This window comes from Dysidea avara, chromosome 2 (assembly GCF_963678975.1).
Source record: "Dysidea avara chromosome 2, odDysAvar1.4, whole genome shotgun sequence".
NCBI classification, from domain to species: domain Eukaryota; kingdom Metazoa; phylum Porifera; class Demospongiae; order Dictyoceratida; family Dysideidae; genus Dysidea; species Dysidea avara.
The window spans coordinates 1707387-1735169 of NC_089273.1; the positions used below are offsets into that span (position 1 = coordinate 1707387).

The 27783-nt window shown below is 35.9% G+C and overlaps 1 protein-coding gene across 2 annotated transcripts; it reads right to left on the bottom strand.

Annotated features, from left to right (window-relative positions):
* Window positions 1-1363: 1363 nt before the first annotated feature.
* On the bottom strand, window positions 1364-26779 carry LOC136246429 (mitogen-activated protein kinase kinase kinase 7-like). Of its 2 annotated transcripts, none has more exons than XM_066037854.1 (4): window positions 26650-26779; window positions 4503-4625; window positions 3903-3978; window positions 1364-2659 (listed from the first exon to the last, which is right to left on the bottom strand). In XM_066037854.1, the coding sequence occupies exons 2-4, from the start codon at window positions 4560-4562 to the stop codon at window positions 1515-1517; spliced, it is 1281 nt and encodes a 426-aa protein (XP_065893926.1). In that variant the 5' UTR covers window positions 4563-4625; window positions 26650-26779; the 3' UTR covers window positions 1364-1514. The 2 variants fall into 2 exon arrangements, with proteins under 2 accessions (XP_065893926.1, XP_065893925.1); XM_066037853.1 differs by having other exon boundaries at window positions 1364-2677.
* Window positions 26780-27783: the final 1004 nt, after the last annotated feature.

Genomic DNA, 27783 nt, shown 5'->3' on the forward strand with positions numbered 1-27783 from the left:
TTTAGGTTACTGAAAGCATCAAGCATAATGCTAGCATAATGGCTAATTTTGTGAAAATGCATATCCTAGAAAAGGTTCAGTTACAGTGATAGAACAGTCAATATCTCCATCATGACAGCCAAGTAGCTTTTTGACATGACTGTTATACACGAGCCAAATTTATATTTTTTACAAGTATGAACACTTTACAGTAACCAGTTGCTAATTAGTCAAACTTAATAATCTATTAGAAAGTGAAACTTTATTAGCAAAACTTAGGAATAATTTTGTTATAATTATTCAGAAGAAGACATCATACATACAGTAGTAGAAGACATACAAAAAGATATTAATACTAGGAACCAGCCTGTTATGTTTTTTTTTATTTTACATAATAATTAATATAATAAGCTGCAGTGCTTAAAACTTCTGCCCATTAAGCTCAACACTATTTCTAAAGCCATTCCAAGAAATGATTGACAGTCTAACACTGTGAAAAGGTGGGATATAAGATGGTATTGCCAGTGGCTTATTGAATACAAATAAGCCTTAATATAAATCCTGTATTATACTCATCTTATACTTTAGTACAATGCATACTATACTATTGCATGTATGGTTTCAGTTTAATTACCACAATACTTGAAATAGCTTATATCTGATATAATGCCCACACTATACCATCACGTGTATGGTTTCAGTATGTTTAACACATTAAGTAAAGCCTTATGTGGGATTGCTAGTATAATACAGGTTATACCAAGCTTTTTTGTATTCAATAAGCCACTGGAAATACCATCTTATATCCCTCTTTTTTCACAGTGTAATTGTGCCATTAAAAGGAAATGAAGGAGATAAAAATGCTTTGTGCTGCATAAAGCATTATTTTTATTCAGTAATATAATATTATAAATATATATTTATAGTACAAAATATTATTGTCATGTGCACTTTCAGACATGCATGTGTAGAATATACAGTGGAGAGTTTAATGGAAGAAATTTTCTATTTAAATTAATTCCATTGCAATTATCATGCAGTGCAACAGTTTTATCAAAAATTTCTTCAAAATTTCTTATTAAGTACATTCAATATGTAATTATATTATTAAAACACTCCACCACAATTTAATTTGCTTCACAAAATGCTCAATTGTCTAGTCCATCTCTCCATCATTACATACATTATTTGTGCTATACAGTGCAAAGTTTAGAGGAGTATCAAAAGTTATATTGTAATTAACTTCAAGTAGAACTACTGTACATTATACTTCACCTCTTCTATACATAGCTTGTATTACATAAAATAATAGAACACTATACACTTTAGATGGTAACAACCTCTTCACATGCAAACGGTGATAATTAATATTAATACTCTATTATGAATCTCAAATCAAAACAACTGTTTATTAAAATGTTTTCATAGCATTAAATATTCCTACCAATAATAATGGTTCAAAAAGGCTACCTAATGCAAACAAAATCAAAAATTGCTATGAATCCTAAAATAAACTAATACAGTTCAAAAGCTGTTCAGATAGTTATGGTATTCAGTGTGTTGACCACCTGGATCATAGTTGATCTCCTGGATGGCTCATTGGTAGTGCACCCTCTGATCAGTGGAACATAACTTAGCCACTTTGGTTGGATAGCAGTGATCAGATCTGCAACATTACCAAGAGGCATCTGTCTGATGAGGATCTCTATTAGCAGCACGCCATAACTGTAGACATCCATCTTAGTGGTCTGATTACGAGCAGAACTTTCTTGACGAACTTCAGGAGCAGCATACACCACACATCCAGGAGCAAGAGTCTGTGCAATATTAGCAAACTGTGCTGAGCCAAGATCAGACAACTTGGCTATCCATCCTCCTTTGTCAACAGCCTTCAGTAGGACATTGGGAGCACTGACATCACGATGGATTACGGGGTGGGGCTGGATGCCATGCAAATATGATAGTGCCTGAGCGACATCCATGCAGATGGGATGGATATGATTTTGAGTGGCTCTTTCATCACTCAAGGCTTCTCTGAGGTTGGTGTCCATCAACTCTGTGACAATGATAGCTGGATGATCAGGAACGGCTCCAATAAACTCTAACAGATTGCGATGCCTACAACGAGCAAACATTTTCATCTCTTTAGCAAACAGCTGCTGGTTATGTTGAGATGTGATGGCTGTATGAAGACATTTAGCTGCGACTCTCCTTCCTCTGAAATTAGCTTCAGTGACATATCCCCATCCTCCTGTACCTATGATCTTATTAGTAAGATTGACTTCATCCCTTGAGATTGACCACAATTGTTCAACTGTGTCCTCAACTTCTTTCAGCCTCTCCTCATGATTCTGATATCTTGACTGGGACCTCTGCTGTTCAGCTGCCAAACTAGACTCCAAAGTTTGACATCTTGCTTCTAGTATCCGAGATTTCTCCTGTTCAGAAGCTAGAGCTGATTCTATTGACTGAGACTTCTCCTGTTCAGAAGCTAGAGCTGATTCTATTGACTGAGACTTCTCCTGTGCAGAAACTAGAGCTAATTCTATTGACTGAGACTTCTCCTGTGCAGAAGCCAGAGTTGCTTCTAGAAATTGAGACTTTTCCTGTTCAGCAGCTAAGGAAGATTCTATCGATCGACATCTTCTCTCTAGAGATTGTAACCTTTCTTGTTCAGCAGCTAAAGAATTAGAGGTGGCTAGATTAAGCAAATTGCATTGGACATAATGAACACATCTAAAAATATTTCATTGCTCATGTGATCTTATGTATTATACAGTGACCATTTTATACAGGTATCATTTTGTCTACATGTAAATGATCCAAGTCATATTAAGAGTCACTGACATAGCTATACCATAGATCCATTTTCTGGACTTCCATATTATGATCGTATGATGATAATACATGTGCAGTTTTACAAAATATACATAATTATGCAATCAACTTTACTGGAATCTGACTTGTTTGTACAATGTAAAATTTTTCAGTATATTTATTTGAAGCATGGTTTGCAATGAAGAAAACCAGTTATGAACAAAATGTGGACTTGTAAAGTTGCACTGTTCTCTCACAGTTTCGTTTTGGGCATATACTGTAACTACATAGAGGGAAACTCATTGAGTTTTGAAAGTCTATGGTAAAATTTACTTGGTGATAGATTTGTATATTTTGTAGAATTCAAAATTTGATAACGTTAATTCAAGTTTACAATTTTCTACATGTCACGCATGACAAATTATTGGAATAGTGTAAAAATACTTAAATAACTTTTCTATAGTAGCCAGGTGTTGAATTGACATGAATTTTAAAATATATGTGACCAGATTTGTAAAAAGGAACCTTTCTCACACAAATTGTGATCCATTTTTCAAACTTTACAACTACATAACTTTTTAATCACTAAATGTAATCATCTGAAATGTTCCATGAGTGCAGCTACAGTATCTGGCTGCATTTTGATGTGAAGAGCAGCTTAACCAGTATAAGGAGTCAATTGTTATGACATTTTGTTTCCTGTTATGTAAAATGTGTGGAAAAGGTATCTTTTCTCAAATCCAGTAACATAATATTATTATTATAGTAAATAAACAGCTAAATGGGTAGAGAAGCATTATTACTTCTTCTAAACTGTCACTTATGGACTAATATGCATCCAATCAATACAGAACATGCTATATGCTCTGTAAACAATCATGAACATGTAATTGTTAAGGTCCCATTTTCTTTGAAAGACTAATACAATGTAAGTTGTCTTGTGGCTACCCATGGTTCAGTCTATCCATTTTCTGCTGAAGTTTATAAGCATATTTTGCCTTTTTAAGTACCTCATCCAAGAATCTCTTGCATGGACTGTATAGTTCAAGGAATGTAATAGAAATGTACAAATTAAATAAGTCAGATACTTTCAACTATTATAATACCTTGGGGTAGAATCATCAATGATGGATAAGATCTTTCATAACGTTGAATCATTTTGTTAATCTTTGCTTGGTAACCCTAGTGACATTTCAAACATATATGTTAAGAATTGATATAGGCTTTATCTGCTGGCATATTAGGGGCAGGCTAAAGAATTAAGCGGTGGAAATATGTGAAGCGAAGCCATTCTGAAGGTTTGAGGAGATGGACAAAATTTCAGGAATTAATTAATACCCTGAAATATTACTTAGCTATTTTACTACATTGGTACAGACAAACTAATTATTTTTTAAAATGCAAAATGATACCATTCTATTAAAATAGTTGACTGCTCTATTAGAGAATTTGATCAACCTTTGCAACATCAATGGAAAGTCAATTTGGATATACTTGACCAGTTTCTCGAAATCTCAGAAAACCCTCTTGGATTCACCCCGGTATGTATAGCTTTCATACATCATGCATACATCTTTTCTGACAATAATTGTAAGAAAATAGGAACAAAATATATGAAACATAAAATAGTTAAGGAACCACAGGTATTCACACAGGACATACCACAAATTTTCAACATAAGTATGAAGCTATAATATGGACTATACCTGATCAACACAGGAAATATCTTTATTGAATTCTTTGACTATACAATAGACGATGTCCATCTTCTTGCCATCAACTGCTCTTTCCAGTGGTGTCTTTTGAGAAGGTCGAAAAAAACTTTCTCTCTACATTAGTAAAATGACAAGATTATTACTATACATAGTAAACACAATATAATTAATTTTAATATAGAATTCAGTCACATATCAGGACACACAAAGGTGTGTTGTGTGGTCAAATGGTTGATGTGACAAATGAACAAGTGTAATTATAAGGGCTTGATTTCCATAAGTCACCTACAGTAGTATTGTAACCATAACAGAACAATTATATAGGGCCCACTAAAGTTAATCAATAAAACAGAGACATTGTGGATTGCTACAGTCAACAAAGCTTTCCATTTAATATTGTTTACTATTATATTAGTACTAAGGAACATCACCTGTAATACACGAAATTTTATTGCAATAATTCTCCATTGGATAACAGTAAGTTTTTCATTGGATAACAGTAAGTTTATTAGTCTAGAAGTATAATATCTGTACATAAATTTTATCTTACAAAATTTATAGTTATCCAGTAGTTAATCATATCAAAAAAATTTTTTTTACAGATCACGGTAGCAATTAATGCAGACTGATGCTATCATTGATCATTGAGTGATAGTATGTAGTTACTACTGGTCAATATAACTATAATCATTGATCATTGAGAGTAGTTGTGATAGTATGTAGTTACTACTGGTTAATATAACTATATTATCATTGATCATTGAGAGTAGTTGTGATAGTATGTAGCTACTACTGGTCAATATAACTATATTATCATTGATCATTGAGAGTAGTTGTGATAGTATGTAGCTACTACTGGTCAATATAACTATATTATCAATGATCATTGAGAGTAGTTGTGATAGTATGTAGCTACTACTGGTCAATATAACTATATTATCATTGATCATTGAGAGTAGTTGTGATAGTATGTAGCTACTACTGGTCAATATAACTATATTATCAATGATCATTGAGAGTAGTTGTGATAGTATGTAGCTACTACTGGTCAATATAACTATATTATCATTGATCATTGAGAGTAGTTGTGATAGTATGTAGCTACTACTGGTAAATATAACTATATTATCATTGATCATTGAGAGTAGTTGTGATAGTATGTAGCTACTACTGGTCAATATAACTATATTATCATTGATCATTGAGAGTAGTTGTGATAGTATGTAGCTACTACTGGTCAATATAACTATATTATCATTGATCATTGAGAGTAGTTGTGATAGTATGTAGCTACTACTGGTCAATATAACTATATTATCATTGGTCATTGAGAGTAGTTGTGATAGTATGTAGCTACTACTGGTCAATATAACTATAACTATTATCCAATGGCAGATCCAGGATGGGGCATTTGGGGCAAATGTCCCCCCCCCCCCAACCTTTTGGAGGAACCATATACCGTACGCAAGGAAATTTTGACGTCAAAAAATATGACGAATCGGTTTAATTCGTCAAATTTAAATCCGTCAAATGTTTATAAGCGCCCTTAAAAGTACAGGTTTTGCCTATAATTTCTTCATTTTCGTCAACATTTTATTCGTCAAATCTGCTGAAGTCTGAATTTGTCAAATTTCTTTGACGTCAAAATTTCCTTGCGTACGGTATCATACTTCTGATTAAAATACTAAACTTTATGTCAGGGCCAGATCCATTAATTCATGAAAACGATATGCGCATTTCAGTAGCATTTATTACAAAAATTTATCTGAAATCAAAACAAACTAGCTGTGAAATTGCCCCCATCACCTTCGTGCGTACTAAGCGCCTCTAAAAATAATTATCGTGTTACTGTCGTTTAAGAGGTTCATAGCCTTTTACACAGTATTTAGGACTCTACAACCATCTACAGAAGCCAAAATGTCAAAAATCAATAGTGAGACGCTACTAAATGGTGAATATTTGCTGATTCAAAAATGCAGCAACTAATGAGAATCTGGCTTTCTCCAACCATCTGCAACTTAGCTTTTTTGTGCCCCTCTCCTTGCCAGCTCCTGGATCCGCCCCTGTTATCATTGATCATTGAGAGTAGTTGTGACAGTATGTAGCTGCTACTACTTAATAAAAATAATTCTAATCATGTGGGGGTGGTGGAGAAATAATTTCCATAATCAGATGCACAGCACACACACCAGCTGGAAGCACCACAAAATGTAACTAGTTCATAGCATTAAATCTTTAATAAATTGTGGTTTAGCTATTATATTAAAGCATGATGTCTACAATTACGTACAGTATATGTTAAGGCATAAGTACTGTACAGTTTAACATGCACCAGGTGCATAGAATGTCTCGGCTACAGTGAAAATACTTGATGTTTACAGTATGTACATTCAGTTTGTTGCCTGCAACAAAATATATTTCGACAAGTAGCAAGGAATACACACAACTAAAGGTCTTTATTAAAGAAATAAACTTTCACTGTTATTTATGAGAAACATTTGAATTATATATTGAAATCTATTTTTGTTCATGTACCAGTACTATTGCACTGTGTGATGATGTTAAGGAAACGTTAGAAATTTTACAAGCAGTTTATTATTAATGGTTTATTGCAATGAAAAGTGCTTAAAAAAGGTGCACTGGCAGATCCAGAGGAGAGGCATGTGTCCCCCTCACTCAAATTAATTTATACACAAGATAGAGATATTCCAATAGAGCAGTCAGTAAAATACTTCAATAGAATAGTCAGACTCACTGTGTGTAACACTATTAAGATCGACTGAGTATGAACACTGTAACACCAACCCATGGGCATACCTAGCTGTGTAACCTGCAAGGAACTTTATTGTGGCTTAGTCCTTTGTGTGTAATATGACAATTTACATTAGGTCCTTTAGTGCATCTTGTGACTGACACTGATCCCTACATGCAGCTCTTGATAGACACTTACAAAGTATGATTTATTATTCTGATTAGATATTGCCACATAAATCTACGCTGCATTAAAAATTTCAGTCCTGAAATAATTATGTGAAACATTCTTCTAGGGGTAACTTATAAAGCTACTGTACCAACTACCCTGATTATGGTGCATCCCCCTTGTCAAACTCTGGATCCACCTCTGAGGTGAGTCATCAGCTGAGGTACAAATGTAATTCCTGGATTAGCCCATATGATAAGCATGACTAAAGTAAGGATTAAATTTGTACTTTAGTTTATGATTCCCCTTGTTTAAGTAGTTTATTATTGTAGTGATTTCTTCTAGCTTGTAAAATTCGTAAGTATTTGTTATACTTTTGTAGACTTTATTCATCTCTAATGAACTACTATAACCAGGTGCGGATCCAGGAGCTGGCAAGGGGAGGGACACAAACAGACTAAGTTGTAACTGGTTGGGGAGAGCCAGATTATCTTGTTAGTTGCTGCACTTTTGACGCAACAAATAATCACCTCTTAGTAGTGTCTCACTGTTGATTTTGCCATTTTGGCCTTTGCGGATGGTTGTGAAGTCTTAAAAGCTGTTTAAAGGCTCTGAATGTCTTAAACAACAGCAACACAATAATTATTTTTAGAGGTGCTTAGCATGCACAAAGGTTCTGGGTGACTATTTCACAGCTAGTTTGACTTTGGTTTGCTTTGGTTTCAGGCAAATTTGTATTCAATACTGGTAAATGTACATATTTTCATGAGTTGTTTAAACTGATCTTGGCCTGACAGAAAGTTTAGTATTTTAATCAGAAGTTTGGCTGGCTCCTCCATAAGGTGAGGAAAGGGGGGCGGCATTTGCCCCAAATTCCCCATCCTGGATCCGCCATTGATAACACTACATCAGAGGATAGAATAGTGCCAGATGTATGAGACTACACCATACGACATATACACTTCTATACTAGTTATTAATAAGAAATACAATCATTTCATATAGGTTTTGACTATAGTGTGCCCTTTACACTGACCTACACACTTACACCCGCTACTCTACAACCAATCTGTTTCCTTCAACTGCTGGAGGAGTGATGCAAAAATCATGGACAATATTTATTTTATTATTTTGAAATAGGAGCACAAAAAATTGGTACACTACCATAACTTTCATTATCAGTGAAAAGATATGGAACACAAAAGAAGACAAAGGCAAATCCGTGATGAGTGCATCATACATATGTCAAAAGGTATTAGTCGGGACAAAGTAATGTCTTACGGTGAAAATCTCAAGCCTTGTTAATTTTGTGCTTGCAGTAGACATGGTAATGGTATGGCAAGCATACATTCTTGATAAAAAATGCAACCAACATTTCTCTGTTTCCATTGTAATCCAACAGTACTTGATCACACTGAGTGCACGATGCGTACATATGCACTAAATGTATAATCCATTTGTATATCTATCCTTATGGTTACATAGGCTTGGGCCTACTATGCTTGAAATTTGTGACTGGATTTGCAAATTTACCTTTTCATGCACAAAATTTGACCCATATTTTGAACTTTGAAACTTCATAATTTTTGTATCACAGCATACATGTATAGCTGTCTGAAATTTTAATGAGTGTAACTTCAGTAACTGGCTACAGTTTGATAAAAACAACAGCTTAATTAGTGTAAGGAGAAAACTGTTACAACATTTTGTTTACTCACATGTAAAATGTGTAGCCACAAGTGTGACTGAATTTTTGCAAAATCACCCATATGGGCACTCGTGAAATAATTAGAATTTTCATGTTTAGTGGGTTACTATATAATAAGAGCAGAGCACAGTTTTAAACAATTTCAAGATTTTTCTTCTAATTTAATGTACCGAGAATGACTTACAACCATTAACAGGTAGATTTGCACTATAAAGTTTGAGATTTGATCATTAAATGTGACCTGATTTTGGAAACTCAGTCTTAATGTCACATTTGACATACACAGAAATCCGCACTTATATGAGTCACCACTAAAGCACTTATGCACCTAGTACAATATTTTACAGGATTTCATGTAATTTAGGGTGCTCACTACTGATCTAATCACTGCAAGGCTGAGTAGATGTTTGTAATGTCATTTTTAATTATTAATATTCCAGTTGTAAAATGTGACATTGAAACTGATTTTCCAAAATCCAGTCTCATATATTAGGTGCCAAATGCACCCCTATGGGTGATTTCCAAAATGAGGTCACAAATCTGGTCACATCTAATGATAACTCCTTCCGTTACTTCTGAAAAATGTCTCCCTTATATTGTCATACAGTATCTAACCCACGGTACTATTTCCACATTATTCTTTTGCTTTTAATACCCATCAATACTGGAGCTAGTTGTTCATTTCTCAAGACTCCATGCTGATAAACTTCTCCAGAAGTAATTTATAGGCATATAAGAAGCATATTTCATCATAAACATCAGCTAATTAGTTTTCCAGTCACAAGTAGTTGAAACAAAGTTAGCTAGACTACCTTCATGCAGTGAAACACTCTCAAGCAAAGTATTATCTAATCCAAAACAGCCAAGCTGTAAAAAAGTGTGCGGCCCTCAAAAAGGCTATGGTGAAAAAAGATGTGAAATCCAAGGTAGCGGCCAATAAATGGCTGTGATGGTAGGTTAATGGTAAAAATTTTAATAATGACAATTCAGGTGAATTTTGTGCCAAGACCAAGCGGCACCAAATTCATCTGAATTGTCGTTATTAAAATTTTTACCATTAACCTACCATCACAGCCATTTCTTGGCCACCACCTTGGATTTCACATCTTTTTTCACCATAGCCTTTTTGAGGGCCGCACACTTTTTTTACAGCTTGGATGTTTTGGATTAGATTTCATTTCTTTTTGTATTTGTATACCCCAAAGCTGGCCTATGGCTGGCTTTAGGGCTTTTTAACCTATCTTTTTTCTTTACCACAGGAAGAAGAAAAGATGAAGAAGATGTACTTTAAATATTTTATCAGTAAATGTACAAATTATATATATAATACATATTTTTATTATAGAAATCTCCATGGTGGTTTTTTTTTAACTGAACACTCTACAAGGTGACTTCTTCTAGTTACTATCTCTACAGGGTGAATTGTTTATAGCTGAAAGATCTACAAGGTAACTTTTTCTAGCTGATCTCTCTACAGGTAGCTGAATTCTGTCCAGGTGATTTGCTTGCAGCTGAGCTCTTTACAGAATGGTTTCTTTGTAGCTGAACTTTCTACAAGGTAATTTCTTCTAACTGATCTTTCTACAGGGCAATTTGTTTGTGGCTGAATTTTCTACAGGGTGATTTCTTTGCAGCTGAACTCTCTACATGGTGGTTTCTTTGTAGCTGAACTCTCTACAAGGTAATTTCTTCTAGCTGATCTCTCTACAGGGAGATTTGTTTGTAGCTGAACTATCTACAAGGTAACTTCTTCTAGCTGATCTCTCTACGGGGTGATTTGTTTGTAGCTGAATTCTGTACAGGTGATTTGTTTGCAGTTGAGCTCTTTACAAAATGGTTTCTTTGTAGCTGAACTCTCTGAAAGGTAACTTCTTCTAACTGATCTTTCTACAGGGAGATTTGTTTGTAGCTGAACTATCTACAAGTTAATTTCTTCTAGACGATCTCTCTACAGAATGATTTGTTTGTAGCTGAATTTTGTAAAAGGTGATTTGTTTGCAGCTGAGCTCTTTACAGAATGGTTTATTTGTAGCTGAACTCTCTACAAGGTAACTTCTTCTAGCTGATGTCTCTACAAGGTCACTAGTTTGTAGCTGAACTCTCTACATGGTGGTTTCTTTGTAACTGAACTTTCTACAAGGTGGCTTCTTCTAGCTGATCTTTCTACAGGGTGATTTGTTTGTAGCTGAATTCTGTATAGGTGATTTGTTTGCAGCTGAGCTCTTTACAGAATGGTTTCTTTGTAGCTGAACTCTCTACAAGGTAACTTCTTCTAGCTGATCTCTCTACAGGGTGATTTGTTTGTAGCTGAACTATCTACAAGATAACTTCTTCTAGCTGATCTCTCTAAAGGGAGATTTGTTTGTAGCTGAACTCTCTACAGGTGAAGTTTGAAGTTGAACTTTCTTTGTAGCTGAACTCTCTACAAGGTAACTTCTTCTAGCTGATGTCTCTACAAGGTCACTAGTTTGTAGCTGAGCTCTCTACATGGTGGTTTCTTTGTAACTGAACTCTCTACAAGGTGATTTCTTCTAGCTGATGTTTCTACAGGGTGATTTGTTTGAAGCTGAACTCTCTTACAAGGAAACTTCTTCTAGCTGATTTCCCTACAGGGAGATTTGTTTGCAGCTGATCTCGCATGAACTCTCTACAGGTGATTTGTTTGTTGCTGAACTCTCTACATGATGGTTTCTTTGTAGCTGAACTCTCTACAAGGTAACTTCTTCTAGCTGATGTCTCTACAAGGTCACTAGTTTGTAGCTAAGCTCTCTACATGGTGGTTTCTTTGTAACTGAACCCTCTACAAGGTGATTTCTTCTAGCTGATGTTTCTACAGGGTGATTTGTTTGTAGCTGAACTCTCTTACAAGGAAACTTCTTCTAGCTGATTTCCCTAGAGGGAGATTTGTTTGTAGCTGAACTCTCTACAGGTGATTTGTTTGTTGCTGAACTGTCTACATGATGGTTTCTTTGTAACTGAACTCTCTACAAGGTAACTTCTTCTAGGTGATCTCTCTACAGGGAGATTTGTTTGTAGCTGAACTCTCTACATGATGGCTTCTTTGCAGCTGAACCCTCTGCAAGGTAACTTCTTCTATTGATCTCTCTACAGGGCGATTTGTTTGTAGCTGAACTCTCTACATGGTGGTTTCTTTGTAGCTGAACTCTACAAGGTGATTTCTTCTAGCTGTACTATCTCTTTCCATAGTTGCATGAACTCCCTACAAGGTAACTTCTTCTAGCTGATCTCTCTACAGGATGAATTGTTTGTAGCTGATTTCTATGCAGGTTACTTGTTTCTAGCTGATCTCTTGAATTCTCTTCAGGGTGACTGCTCTATTAGGATGACCGCCCTAGTACCATCCCAACCAATCTTTCCTCCACCCTCAGCAGGCCTGACTTGGTATTGGTTTCTAATGATTCCATTTGTTTGTTCGAATTGACAGTACCAACTAATACCCAGCAACATCTTCTTGCTGCTAGAACTAGAAAGGAAGATCGATATAGCCCCTTGCAATATGACCTCCAGCTTTCTGGGTTAACTGTCAATCTTGTTCCAATTGAAATTGGTTGTTTAGGCCACTTTTTGTCAGAAACAATTGCTCAAATGGCTACTGCTTGTGAAGTGCCAAAGAAAACCATAAGATCCTTGTTTGAGCAGGCAGCTCGCATTGCTGTGTCCTGTTCTTACAGAATTTTTAATTCTAGAGCCTCCCCGGGCTGGGATCTTTTAGGTAAACTTTAAGTATTACATTATATGTAGATATAGTTTTTTTTTGTTTTTTTTTGTGTATTGTAATTTAATTTACCTTTAGTTAATGTAAGTCTTGCCAGGGCTCCTGTACTGATCCATCAGCACATGGTACCCCTGTGTCTAGGCCCCTGTATGCTTGTAATGTATATTTGTCTTAATCATTAAGACGATTATTCTCTCTCGATCTCGCACTCGCTGCACCAAGTTGGATTTCGTGTTATACCTCCGTAGCTTTAAGTCTGATTCTTCTACACCATTGATAAGCCTTTCTAAGATGATTACTCCATCTGTACAACGATTTTCAACCCCAAGCGGTTCATCTGGTAGGCGATGCAAGAAGTCATTTTTTTATTAGCTAATCTCGATTGCGTAATTGTTACACACTGTTGGTTTTTTCGTTGTATCTTCCTGGTTTTAAGCACAATTTTTTTCTAACCACAAAAGATTTGAGGTTCAATAGTTAACCTATTCACCCACCAATTTTCAGCTTCTTCCCATACGCGGTTTACCCTGTAGGCGTGACAACATATTGGTGTTATTTTTCGTGAATAATCGCTCATAACTCTTTGCCTATGTATCGTATTCCAGCCAAAGTTGGTACCGCAATGCACCTTTATACGCCCCTTCAGTGTGCCAAATTTCAAGGCAATCGGATATAGTGTTCGTGTTTTATAGCAGTTTTTGTAAGTATGCGAAAAGAGGAAGAAAAATAAGAAGAAAAAAACCAAGAAACTAAGCCAATTTTTTGAAGTCGAATATCTCGGGAATACGTGAAGCGATCTCGCTCAAATTTGGAATGTTGAGTGCTGACGTTGGAGGGAGTGTCCACAGCAAAAATCGTCTTGTTTCATCAAGGCAGCACAGAGCTACGGAAGTGCAAAAATTGCGTTTTTGTTCTTCCTGTCAATATACTCACAGGTGTTGCGCGCCGGCTTCTTGGGCCACACGACACAGTCTTGATTTGTGATAAGTCTTGCAAAAATACGGCTTGTGGATACATAAACATTCCTATGTTTTAACATTTATGTCACTAAGCTATACTCCTATAGCCACACAATTTTCAATGTCAATTCAGTATTAAATTGGCTATTATACTGTAAGTAATGTAATACAGGTAATCTGTGCTACCATCAAGATTTTCCCTTTATGTAGGCCTGATTAAAATATGCTCAAAATTTTACTCAAAACACTTCAAAAATTTTCTCCATTATGCTTTTCAGGTGTTCCCATTTAGGCTTGCGCAAATTATGTCAGCATAATAGGTTGGAAAAAGCATCAAGCATTATGCCAGCATAATAGGACGATTTTCAAGAATTTTAATTAAAATGCACAATGCGCACACCAAAAATACTGCACAACATGAACACACTGCACACTATTATTGCATTTCATATCAAAAAACCTTGCAGTGCTATTAGTTTTACTATTTTTTTGACTGATAATTCACACTTACAGTGCTATACGTTTTACTATTTTTGACTGATTATTCACACTTTATTGTAATAAAATCAAAATACTATAATAGAACAGTCACTTGCAGTCAGGAAATGAAGATATATTCTAATAAAATAGTCAGTTTGCGTGGATAATCGTGATTTTGAAAGCGTAATTTTGAGCATAATAGGCTGGATTTTGAGCACTGATCAAAAGCAAAAAAGGCTATTTTCAAAGCATAATTGGCTCAAGCCTATTTCCATTATGCTTGCATTATGCTCCTAGGTTAGCAACATTAGTTATGAACATTTTAATTAGTGAATGCTCTATTAGAGTAAGTGAAGCGGCTGTTCTATTAGAGAGTATCTATCTAAGGTGTTATGTACAGTGCATTTGAGTGCTTTGTTGCAGTTTGCAGTTTTCACTGACTACAATATTATGGCATATCGATCTATTTTCATGGAATTAAGCTCCATAGCTTGAAACATCAACCTAATATTCCAGCATTGTGCTAGTATAGTACTTCAGCCTATTATGCTTTTTATTATGCTGGCATATTTGATGCAGGCCTACCTGTATGTGTTCACATTCCCTATTTTTTGCAGGCCTGGTCACATTATTTCAATGATTTTCTGTTATTTCATCAGAACCTACATGTTACTGCTGCTTGTATTTCACCATTATTTAAGATTGAACCATTAAATTTAGTAGAGTGCACAGCATCAAAAAACAAGCATTTTGTGCTCTTTGTGATACAATATCAAGACACACGATAGTGTGTCGTGCGGCCCAAGAAGCCGGCGCGCCACACCGTGAGTATATTAACAGGAAGAAAGAAAACGCAATTTTCACACCTATGTAGCTCTGTGATCCCTTATCCGATTGGAACCAAATTTGCTGGAGACGTGCCGCCCAGTTAGGGTAGTCTACATACCAAATTTGAAGAAAATCGCTCCAGCCATTTCCGAGATACGAGCGAACAAAATTTCGTTTTAATTTCTTCGTTTTTTTCTTCTTCTTCATCTTCATTCGCACACTTTGCAAAATTCGCCATAAAACACGAATGCGTACTCGGAGTTGGCTGAAATTTGGCACACTTAAAGGGCTCATTACGGCGGATCGCCGTACCAACTTTGGTAGGAATCCGATGAACATTCACGGAGTTATGACCGATTATTTGCGTAAAATAAAGTCGAAGGTCTGTCACGCCTACAGGGTAAACGCCTTAGAGGAATCAGTTGAAAATTGAAATGTAGATGGAGCAACCATCGTAGGAGTGCCTTTTTGTGGTTTGAAAGGAATCGGGATAAAGACCATGGAGATATGACACGAAACCCAACCTGTGTCAAAATTACGCGATCGATTTTTATGAATAAAAAAACTATTAGTTTTCGTATCTACCAGGCAAACCGCTTAGAGCAACGAGCTGAAAATCAGTATGTAGCTGGAATAATCATCATAGAAAGTCCTTGCAGTAGTACAGAAGAATCGGATTACAAATCACTGAGTTATGACTCGAAAGGCAACTAGATGCAGCAAATGCGAGATCGAGATACTCTAATAGAACAGTCACCCTAATAAAGCATTCAGCTGCATTTATAATTTACTCAGTTATATTACATTGTAAGTTATTCTGTAGGGAATTCAGCTACAAACAAGTCACCCTGTAGTCAGATCAGCTAGAAGAAGGTACCTAATAGAGAGTTCAGCTACAAATAAGCCATCATGTAGAGAGTTCAGCTCAAATAAATCACCCTGTAGAGAATTCAGCTACAAACAAATTGCCCTGTAGAGAGATCAGCTAGAAGAAGTTACCTTGTAGAGAGTTCAGTTACAAAGAAACAATCATGCAAAGAGTTTAGCTGCAAACAAATCACCCAGTAAACAGTTCCGCTATGAACAGATCACACTGTAGAGAGTTCAGTTAGAAACAAGTCATCCTGTAGAGAGATCAGTTAGAAGAAGTCACCTTGTAGAGAGTTCAGTTACAAAGAAACAATCATGCAAAGAGTTTAGCTGCAAACAAATCACCCAGTAGAAAGTTCCGCTATTAACAGATCACACTGTAAAGAGTTTAGTTAGAAACAAGTCATCCTGTAGAGAGATCAGTTAGAAGAAGTCACCTTGTAGAGAGGTCAGTTACAAAGAAACAATCATGCAAAGAGTTTAGCTGCAAACAAATCACCCAGTAGAAAGTTCCGCTATTAACAGATCACACTGTAGAGAGTTCAGTTAGAAACAAGTCATCCTGTAGATAGATCAGCTAGAAGAAGTCACTTTGTAGAGAGTTCAGCTACAAAGAAACCACCATGTAAAAGAGTTCAGCTGCAAACAAATCACCTGTAGAGAATTCAACTACAAACAAATCACCCTGTAGAAAGATCAGCTAGAAGAAGTTACCTTGTAGAGAGTTCAGCTACAAACAAATCACCCTGTAGAAAGTTCAGCTACAAACAAGTCACCCTGTAGAGAGATCAGCTAGAAACAAGTCATCCTGTAGAGAGTTCAGCTAGAAGAAGTTACATTGTACAGAGTTCAGCTACAAAGAAACTACCATGTAGAGAGTTCAGCTGCAAGTAAATCGCCCAGTAGAGAATTCAGCTACAAACAAATCACCCTGTAGAAAGATCAGCTAAAAGAAGTTACCTTGTAGAGAGTTCAGTTGCAAACAAATCGCCCTGTAGAGAGTTCAGCTACAAACAAATCACCCTGTAGAGAGTTCAGCTACAAACAAATCACCCTGTAGAGAGTTCAGCTACAAACAAGACACTCTGTAGAGAGATCAGCTAGAAACAAGCCACCCGGAGAGAGTTCAGCTAGAATAAGTTACACTGTAGAGAGTTCGGCTACAAAGAAACTACCATGTAGAGAGTTCAGCTGCAAACAAATCGCCTGTAGAGAATTCAGCTACAAACAAATCACCCTGTAGAAAGATCTGCTAGAAGAAGTTACCTTGTAGAGAGTTCAGCTACAAACTAATCACCCTGTAGAGAGTTCAGCTACAAACAAGTCACCCTGCAGAGAGATCAGCTAGAAACAAGTCATCCTGTAGAGAGTTCAGGTAGAAGAAGTTACATTGTAGAGAGTTCAGCTACAAAGAAACTACCATGTAGAGAGTTCAGCTGCAAACAAATCACCCTGTAGAGAATTCAGCTACAAACAAATCACCCTGTAGAAAGTTCAGCTACAAACAAGTCACCCTGTAGAGAGATCAGCTAGAAACAAGTCATCCTGTAGAGAGTTCAGCTAGAAGAAATTACGTTGTACAGAGTTCAGCTACAAAGAAACTACCATGTAGAGAGTTCAGCTGCAAATAAATCACCCTGTAGAGAACTCAGCTACAAACAAATCACCCTGTAGAAAGATCAGCTAGAAGACGTTTCCTTGTAGAGAGTTCAGCTACAAACAAATCACCCTGTAGAGAGTTCGGCTACAAAGAAACTACCATATAGAGAGTTCAGCTGCAAACAAATCGCCCTGTAGAGAATTCAGCTACAAACAAATTACCCTGTAGAAAGGTCAGCTAGAAGAAGTTACCTTGTAGAGAGTTCAGCTACAAACAAATCACCCTGTAGAGAGTTCAGCTAGAAACAAGTCACCCTGTAGAGAGATCAGCTAGAAACAAGCCACCCGTCGAGAGTTCAGCTACAAGAAGTTACATTGTAGAGAGTTCAGCTACAAAGAAGCTACCATGTAGAGAGTTCAGCTGCAAACAAATTGCCCTGTAGAGAATTCAGCTACAAACAAATCACCCTGTGGAAAGGTCAGCTAGAAGAAGTTACCTTGTAGAGAGTTCAGCTACAAACAAATCACCCTGTAGAGAGTTTAGCTACAAACAAGTCACCCTGTAGAGAGATCAGCTACAAACAAATCACCCTATAGAAAGGTCAGCTAGAAGACGTTACCTTGTAGAGAGTTCAGCTACAAACAAATCACCCTGTAGAGAGTTCAGCTACAAACAAGTCACCATGTAGAGAGTTCAGCTAGAAGAAGTTACATTGTAGAGAGTTCAGCTACAAAGAAACTACCATGTAGAGAATTCAGCTACAAACAAATCACCCTATAGAAAGGTCAGCTAGAAGAAGTTACCTTGTAGAGAGTTCAACTACAAACAAATCACCCTGTAGAGAGTTAAGCTAGAAACAAGTCACCCTGTAGAGAGATCAACTAGAAACAAGCCACCCGTAGAGAGTTCAGCTAGAATAAGTTACACTGTAGAGAGTTCGGCTACAAAGAAACTACCATGTAGAGAGTTCAGCTGCAAACAAATCGCCTGTAGAGAATTCAGCTACAAACAAATCACCCTGTAGAAAGATCTGCTAAAAGAAGTTACCTTGTATAGAGTTCAGCTACAAACAAATCACCTTGTAGAGAGTTCAGCTACAAACAAGTCACCCTGTAGAGAGATCAGCTAGAAACAAGCCACCCGTAGAGAGTTTAGCTAGAAGAAGTTACATTGTAGAGAGTTCAGCAGTTTAGCTGCAAACAAATCGCCCTGTAGAGAATTCAGCTACAAACAAATCACCCTGTAGAGAGTTCAGCTACAAACAAGTCATCCGGTAGAGGGATCAGCTAGAAGGATCACCTTGCAGAGAGGTCAGCTACAAAGAAATCAGCCTGCTTCATCTTTTCTTCTTCCTGTAGTAAAGAAAAAAATGACAGGTTTAAAAGCCCTAAAGCCGGCCATAGGCCGGCTTTGGGGTATACAAATGCAAAAAGAAGTGAAATCTAATCCAAAACAGCCAAGCTGTAAAAAAAGTGTGCGGCCCTGAGAAAGGCTATGGTGAAAAAAGATGTGAAATCCAAGGTGGCGGCCAAGAAATGGCTGTGATGGTAGGTTAATGGTAAAAATTTTAATAACAACAATTCAGGTGAATTTGGTGCCGCTTGGTCTTGGCACAAAATTCACCTGAGTTGTCGTTATTAAAATTTTTACCATTAACCTACCATCACAGCCATTTCTTGGCCGCCACCTTGGATTTCACATCTTTTTTCACCATAGCCTTTCTCAGGGCCGCACACTTTTTTTACAGCTTGGCTGTTTTGGATTAGATTAATAATATTGTGAAACTTTCCACACAAATTGTACTCTTCATGACATTTTATTTTGATATAGAGCCATCATGGATTTGACCTTTGGTTACCTTTACAGCCATTTTTCATTGAAAAGTAATAATATTACTATGTTTATCGTTATCTCCATGAGGCATTATCTTACACAGTTAAAACACGGTATGAAGTTAAAGGTGTTAACTTAAGAACTGTTATTGACTTTGGTTTGAAGTTAGCATTTCATTCCACTATAAATTATGATCATTTTTTAAATTCTTTGCCCTTGGGGTGTAAATTACTAATGAGCAAGTAATTCATAGAATTTCATGGTGGCTATTACTAATGATCATAACTTCTGAATGCAAGCACCTATTGGCTTCAAATATAGCTTAGTAGTCCATTTTAGCAACATCTTTAATTTGAAACTATGCATAATTATGCCTCACAGAGATAAGGACAAAAAATAATGGTGAATTTTCTATACAAAAATGGCTGTGAAGATCACCGAAGGTCAAATATGCAATGGCTCTATATCAAAAATATGTGTCACAAGGAGTACACCATACATGGAAAGTTTCATAATTGTATCAAAAAGTGCACAACTATTACACTATGCTGCTCTACTAAGCAATAAAATCTTGAGCATGTATATTTCAGTTTTCAAGATTGCTGCATTCAATCAGTAGCCACCTTGTGTATTGTAACCAAGATATTCTCATTGAATTGGAAGAAATGCATAGTGGACTATTTGATATTGGTCTTCACAAGGTATTAAAGAAGTTGAACTAAAGTGTGACTATACGTAGCTACATTAGTCTGGACTATTATAGCTAGCCACACTGTTGAGAGTACTAGAGATAACAGATAATGGTAATGACCTTCCTGCTCTCACTGCACATTTGCAAGTTTCTGATGAAAAATCAAAGAGGTCAAAAAACCAAAGAGGTCAAATATTTAGCATTTAGGTAAGTTCCTATATATTACAGCAGACTAGAGCATCTATGTACATAATGGAGACTTAGACAGTAATGTGCTCAGTGACTTGCAGTGGTATACAAGGCTCAGAATGAGAGGTAATCATGTGTTCGGTTTCAATTAATGGTAGCAGATTTTAACATGACATAGCATGACTTGCTCCATTATAGTATTTGAATGTTCTCTTAGTGTGTTGATCTTTTAGAAACTTTTCCGTCTATATTCATAGCTAATAATTCTGGTTCAACTTTCAGTTTAATTCAATTAAGAAGATATAGCCATCAAATTCCACTGATTATTCTCTTGGATGCCCAATAATTCCAAAACTATGTCTGTAAATGGCTTATTGCAGTATTCTCACAAAAAAACAATTATTTTAAATTAGTTAAGCTGCCACAACAGGTAGAAATCTACTTACTGTGTATAGATCTTGAGATTGTAAATCATACCCACAAGGCCTTTTTTATTCTGGTTATCAGGCATGTATATGGATGGGTAAATATTAAAAAATTTGTACATGCATATACGGTACATTCTTTGCATACTAGCTAGCTCCGGAGATCTCCATTTCACTTACAAGACACTTAAAAGCACCTTTTCTAAAAACTAATGGTATAAACTGGCAGACTGGAGGGTTGACCATGGCTTTACAAAAGTACCTCATAAGAATATGACCTACTGACCTGCATGGATGGACATGTCCCTTGATCAGCTTTTAGAGCTGATTATCTGTTGCTTGGCAATAAAGGCGTGATATTTTATATGTGCACATTAGAGCACTTTATGTCTTCCATATTCTCTATTGGATTTATCTGTAGAGTTGTTTGTGTGTAATATGGTAATTTTAACTGTTGGTATGAATCACAAACACTGTTACAGTACCATATTTGGCACTTTTATCAAAGTTAATTATTTATTAAACCAGGAATGCATCCACAGCTGGCCGAATGCTAGCTGTGGGTGCATGCCTGGTTTAGTAAAATTGTTTTCTAAAAAGTGTGCATGTGTACCTATCTACCTATGTATCTATCTACAGATGTTTGTACATATGCGCCAGCGTGAGCAAAATCATTAAATGATAAAAACAGATTTTACATAAGAAGTAAAAGCAAAATGAAGTTTGTATTAAACTTCTGCACAGGTAAACTTTGCTCTGAGGTGGCTTTTTTTGGCAGTCTGAAATACAGGTGTGGAGACACTCCTCAGACTTTGTGAATTACTTTCCTTTCAGGTCTTACAGGCATTTATCAACTGGTGCAGGTTGTGAACTACCCTATCCCTTCCGGTGGCTAAAAGAGGGCATATCCCCTATGTACACGAACAAAAATGAAGAGCAGCTTTGAGGCTTTGTCTAGAGAATTTGTGGGAAAAACGGTAAACTATAAAACTGTTTAGAAGATACTTGTGTGCATAATGAGTGGTTTGTTTAACAAGGCACAATCAAAAAAATATGAAACTTTCATGAATTATTACTAAATCCAAGAATTTCAATAAATTAATTATGTATTATTGCACAACCAAAAACCTATTATTTAAGTTCACAGGATACCGTAAACCCATGTGTACACTATATATCATGTTTTCATGATTTGGGGTTTTGATTTTTAAAACCAGGTTGGGCGCATGCCTGGTTTACTGAAATTGTTTTCAGAAAAGTGTGTGTGTGTGTGTGTGTGTGTGTGTGTGTGTGTGTGCGCGCGTGTGTGTGTGTGTGTGTGTATGTGTGTGTGTGTGTATGTGTGTGTGTGTGTGTGTGTGTGTGTGTGTGTGTGTGTGTGTGTGTGTGTGTGTGTGTGTGTGTGTGTGTGTGTGTGTGTGTGTGTGTGTGTGTGTGTGTGTGTGTGTGCATGTGTGTACCTATCTACCTATGTTTGTCCGTATGCACCAACGTGAGCAAAATCATAAATGGTAATAGCAGATTGCACATAAGAAGTAAAGGCGAAAAGAAGTCTGTTTAAATTTCTGCACAGGTAAACTTTGCTCTGAGTTGGTTTCTTCTTGGTGGTCTGAAAAACAAGTATGGCAACTGTTCATATACTCAGTGAACGGTCTTCCCTTTCAGCTTTATAGACATTTAACACCTTTAAAACAACATTAAAGGCCTCTTAGGATACCAGAGATAGTGTATCCTTTGGGTAGAAATGGGGGCGTCACCCATATTTATGAGAACAAAAGTGATAGGAATCCTCGAGGCTTTCTCTAAACAATTCATGTGAGAAAACATGATAGACACACTATAAAACAGTTGAGAAGATACTTTTGTACGTAATTTGCTGTTTAAAGTGGTTTGTTATAGTTACGCTTCCTAAGCAGTGTAGAGCAACATAATTACCGCATTACAAAATAATTCATGAATTATGAAATATGCTAAATTACTGTGACAGTAATTACAAATCTAATTGTCTAGCTGAATTAATAATAAAAATAGCATGAATATATAGTACAAATATATACATGGTTGATTACTATATGGTTAGAATGGGATAATATTAACTGCATCAGCACCTGGTTTTTAGAAATAACATTACATCAACTTGTTCTTAATCCAGTGTTACTAAATATTTATGCATTCTTAACTTCTCATTAATTGACATGGAATTCAAATGTTGTCATAGAAGTATGAGTTGTCCCCATGCCAAATAGTTAAACTATGAACCAAAAATCAGACCAATGAAGAACCATGACGATTCTAAGGTTTGAAGAACATCACTTGTGAGGGACTGACAAGATGAATAATGTGTGTACTTGCTGAAATATGCAATGAAGTGGTTTTAAACAAGACACTGTGGTCACAAAATAAAGTTTTAAATTCATATCACAAGCACTAGAAACATTATTTCTTAGAAATGGTTAGGTCAGGACCTAGTCAAGAAGGCAAACTAGTAGTATATTTATACAAAATGTTAACAACTTGTTTGACAGTCCTGATTTTTGGTTCAGAACATTATTGAGCAAAACTATGCATGAGCTTACAGGTGTGCCAGTTGCTAAGTGTGTTGTTTCTATGTTATCTTGTACTGTTACGTGTGTTTTCTTGTACATTGTAACTGTCCAGTCAGCACGCTATTATTCTCCCAACAATTTAAGCCTGTTACCAGCTGATACACAACACAACAACATCAAGCCCGCCTTAATTACATCATAAAAATTTTGTTCGACAGTTGCTCACTATCCCGTAACTTTAAAGTAATAAATTAGTAATAGATAGTTGGTTGTTTCCAGATGAGTTAGCTAGCTACAAGGCACCTGGTTTTTAGAAGCAGCACAACACCAACTTGTTTTGATTAGCCACTCTCCTATACTACCTACAGGGCCTTCCCCAGAAAGTGTCAACTTGCTAATAACATCAAATCCATTAGATTGTGTTTATTATATACATTTCTTTTTCCAATTCAAAGGTATTTTACAAGGTATAGTGGTGCAACCACTCTTTAGGGAGCACCCTGTAATAGGTGAAAATTTTGGAAAATTCCAGAAAGCAGTTTAGGTAAAAGTATATTTGACTCAGGCCTTAATTATGCTCTTCAATGCTTCCATTATACTTGCATTATACTTCTACTGTGGGTTAACAACATTTCTTACAACCATCTTGGAATATGATACTCAGTAAATGCTCCATTAGAATATTCTACAGTATTACAAAGTGACTGTTCAATTAGAGATTATCTATCTAAAGAGCTATGTATTATGCATTTAAGTGCTCTATTGCAATTTCACTGACTGCTCTCATAGATAGTATCAATCCATTTACAGAATTTAACCTCCAGAATTTAAAGTATCTACCTAATATGCTAGCATTATGCTGCAATAGCGCCCTATTATGCTCTTAAGTATGCTGGCAATGACAGAGGCCTATTACTACTTATTTTTACCCAAAATTATAATGGCATAGTCTATGAGTCTCCAATAAGAGTCTAGTGGAGTTGAGTATTTGTTTATTAAGGAGTTGTGAATGACTTTTCTTCTACAGCATCTACGTACATAGCTTACATTTTAAGAATAATGTGACTACTAAAACTAATATTCCTTGTGTACCATTATTCTGTTTTAAATGCATAAACTATAGCAGCCTTCAGGTATATACAGTAACTTCATTGCCAAATCCACACCATCAGGCTAGATTCAGTAGTGCAATAACCGTATATTGAACCTGTATTCCAATATTTTCATTAGTACAGTTTGCTGCATTATCCATATGTATATTTGTGTTGCTAGAGATGAACTTGCTATGTTATAAACATGATAATGTGTGAGTGACTATATTCATGCACAGTGTTAACTAGGTACCAACCTATAATTTTACTTACTATGTACTATGCTACAGTGTTCAAAACATAAACTTGTTATTCTCATAATTATGCTCAGTAAGTGTGCCTTAGCCATTTGCTGATAATTTACACATTCTGAATAGATAAAAATAAGAGTATAGAATTGTTCTCCATGATAGAAATTTGACATTTGGAAGCTTTACAAAAGTAGTTACTGATTGTATTATTAAAGTATGCCAGTTTTTCCTTGACATTCATTTATTTGGACCATAACATAAAGTAAGCTATAATTTTTTTTATTATGCACCATACTACTCAGTAACTTACTGACTGTAGTATGCTAAAAATTATACCAGTTATAATAGGCTGGTGCTCGTATTTAAAAGTCCACTGAGATGGAAAATTCATGCACTTTCCATTGTACTGAATAAATAGGTGGCTTGTATCATGTAATGTTCTAAAACATTTTAATAATTCAATTACATTGTTATACCAGTGTGCGAAATAACGTCCAGACACACCAGACAATTTCTGGTCAATTACCTGTACATCAGTTGTCAGGCCATAATTGAATTTGTCCGGAAATTGTGTCCTTTCAAAGTGTAGCAGAGTTTATATTGGGCTAGGAGGGAGGCCAGACATGATGATATTGAAATGTAAAAAAGTTATTTGGTTTTGGTCTGTGGTGACCACAAAGGTATGCCCAAGCTGTACTCTGAGGTTAACAGTTTACTATGCTGTGCCAGCCTACTTGTCTCAGTCACCTGCACTAGAAAATGTATTTATAACCTGATCACCAGTAGTACTTTTACTTGTGGTATTCATGATTACTTGTACAACCAGTTTATATTGTAAGCTAGAGTGAACAAGACATCAGTGCATCTCTTATGTTCACACACTGTACTAGGGATAAAGCCAATACAAATAAATTATATTCTAAACAATGGTAGCATAAGCAAAGTTTGACTACATATAGTTATGTAAAGAAGTCCTTATGACTCCTTTCCTTGTAATAGAATCGATTCCATAGAAGCTCTTTTATGTGACCAGTATAGTTACCCTTTAAAATACAGTATTAGTGTGAGTGGTCGAGTAGTAATCAGCTCTACAGTATACATGGGTGGCCCCAGAAGCAAACATCTACTGTAACATAGTAGAAACACAGGAAAGGAGAAACAACAAAAGTTAAAATGTCCAGTTAAATTGCTTGATGTCCACTCAACTTTCGTAATGTGGACATGTTTGAAAAGTTATTTCGTACACTGTTATACCAAGATATAGTAAGCCACAAAGTCTAGTTATGTCACACTGTGATGTAAGACAAAGAACCAGAAGAACTGTTATTACGCGTTTTACAAAAGTCTACTGTGTGAGCTCTCCTTTTCAACTTTGTAGCATTCCAATATAGTAAAAACTATCTGCTTGTATTATGCTTCTCAGAAGTAAAATTGGTTTATGCTGAAATTTTTCAAGCTCTTGTGTATATGAGTCAACGTGGGTGTCCCAAACACAGCTAGCATATTCCAGTAATGGTCTAACCAAATTAAAAGATATAAGTAGTAATCTTAGTTTCTTTAGAACAGTCACGCAGGGTGCATCGCAATAAATTTAGCATGTAAGCAGTTTTAGCAGATAAAACTTTAGTGTGGGGAACTATGCAAGCGATTTATCAATTAGGATGCTAAGGTAAGTCTGTTGGTCTGCATTACTTAGGGTTGGTTGTTTAACAAGTATTCGTAGTTAGAGCTATGTGGTGATCTAGTGCATTGTAAAGTATATATAACATTTGTTTACGTTAAGTTCAATTTGCCAAAGTTGTGCCCAGGTTACAAGAGTATTCAGGTCATTCTAAAATATTACTGAACACCACCTTACTTTATAATATTATTCAATGTGCATAGGAAAGACTACTACTATGACCAGCAAAACACACTATAGTAAAGTATTAGCCAATGCCAATTTGGTACATAGGGCTCATGACTATGTAATATTTTAGTGCATACATAAACATTTACAACAGTTTCTTACTTGATCCTTTATGGTAATATCAGCTCCTAGTTGCAAATATAGCTTAACGCAGTATATCTTGTTCTGCTGCACTGAATAGTGTAGTCCAGTATAATACTATACAACATGTGATAAAAGAACAACTCATAACTTTATCACTATGTGTGACTGAGAAAAATGTATTACAAGTTGTTAATTAATTAATTTGTTTAATTCTCATAAGATTAAGAATTAGCTTTAAGATAGTTGCTACTATGAATCAGGTATGCAGTTAAAATTTGACATAAAATTCACCATGTAAAGATGTTATTTTGCAAACAAGGAACTGAATTTACTGTAATTACAATAGAATTTGTCACTTCAAACACACAATATGTAACAATATTATGGCACCACTTTTGTATAGACCTATCTATATCCCAGTGAAGCCATACTTCAAAGAATTTACTAAAACTGTAAGATGGTTATTTCCCTAACAATAACTACCAGTAAGATGTTGAACACCAAAGGTGCAATGTTGGCAATCAAAATGCTGTGTCAGCATAATGTGTTTATGCAAGCTGAGTATGAAGCCATACCCATTAAAGTGCCCACAGGATTTCACTTGGATATAAGACAGTTATATCACAGCAGTTGTAGATATTAACAGTTGTCCTTGGCTGTATATGAAGCCATATATATATACATCAAAGCACTGACAGTCTTTTACTTGGATATAAGCCAGTTATATCACAGCAGTCATAGTGTAGTTATTAACACTTGTAGGCAGAGTCAAATATGCTGCACAAAATACTTTCAGGAATTTCCAAAAATTTTGCTTCAGTGTTCCCAATGTTTGCATTGTGCTCCTAGGTTAATACAATCATATTGGAACATTTTAATCAGTGAATGCTCTATTAGAGTATTTAACTACAAAGTAACTGTTCTATTAGAGAGTATTGATCTAAGGAGCTATGTACACTGCACATTTGAGTGCTCTATAAGTTGCAGTCTACAGCTTTCACTGACTGCTCTTTTAGGGAGTATTAATCTGTTTTTATGGAATTAAGCTCCATAGTTTGAAATATCTACCTAATATGCTAGCACTATGCTGGCATAGCTCTCCAGCCTATTATGCTTTTAATTATGCTGGCATATTTGGCGCAGGCCTAAACA

Coding starts and splice junctions, on each gene's coding strand:
- LOC136246429 (XM_066037853.1), bottom strand. CDS start 4,562: ATGGACATCGTCTATTGTATAGTCAAAGAATTCAATAAAGATATTTCC. Junction 3,979..4,502: donor ATATTTCCTGTGTTGATCAG/GTATAGTCCATA, acceptor AAATGTCACTAG/GGTTACCAAGCAAAGATTAA. Junction 2,678..3,902: donor ATTGATGATTCTACCCCAAG/GTATTATAATAG, acceptor TGCTTAATCTAG/CCACCTCTAATTCTTTAGCT.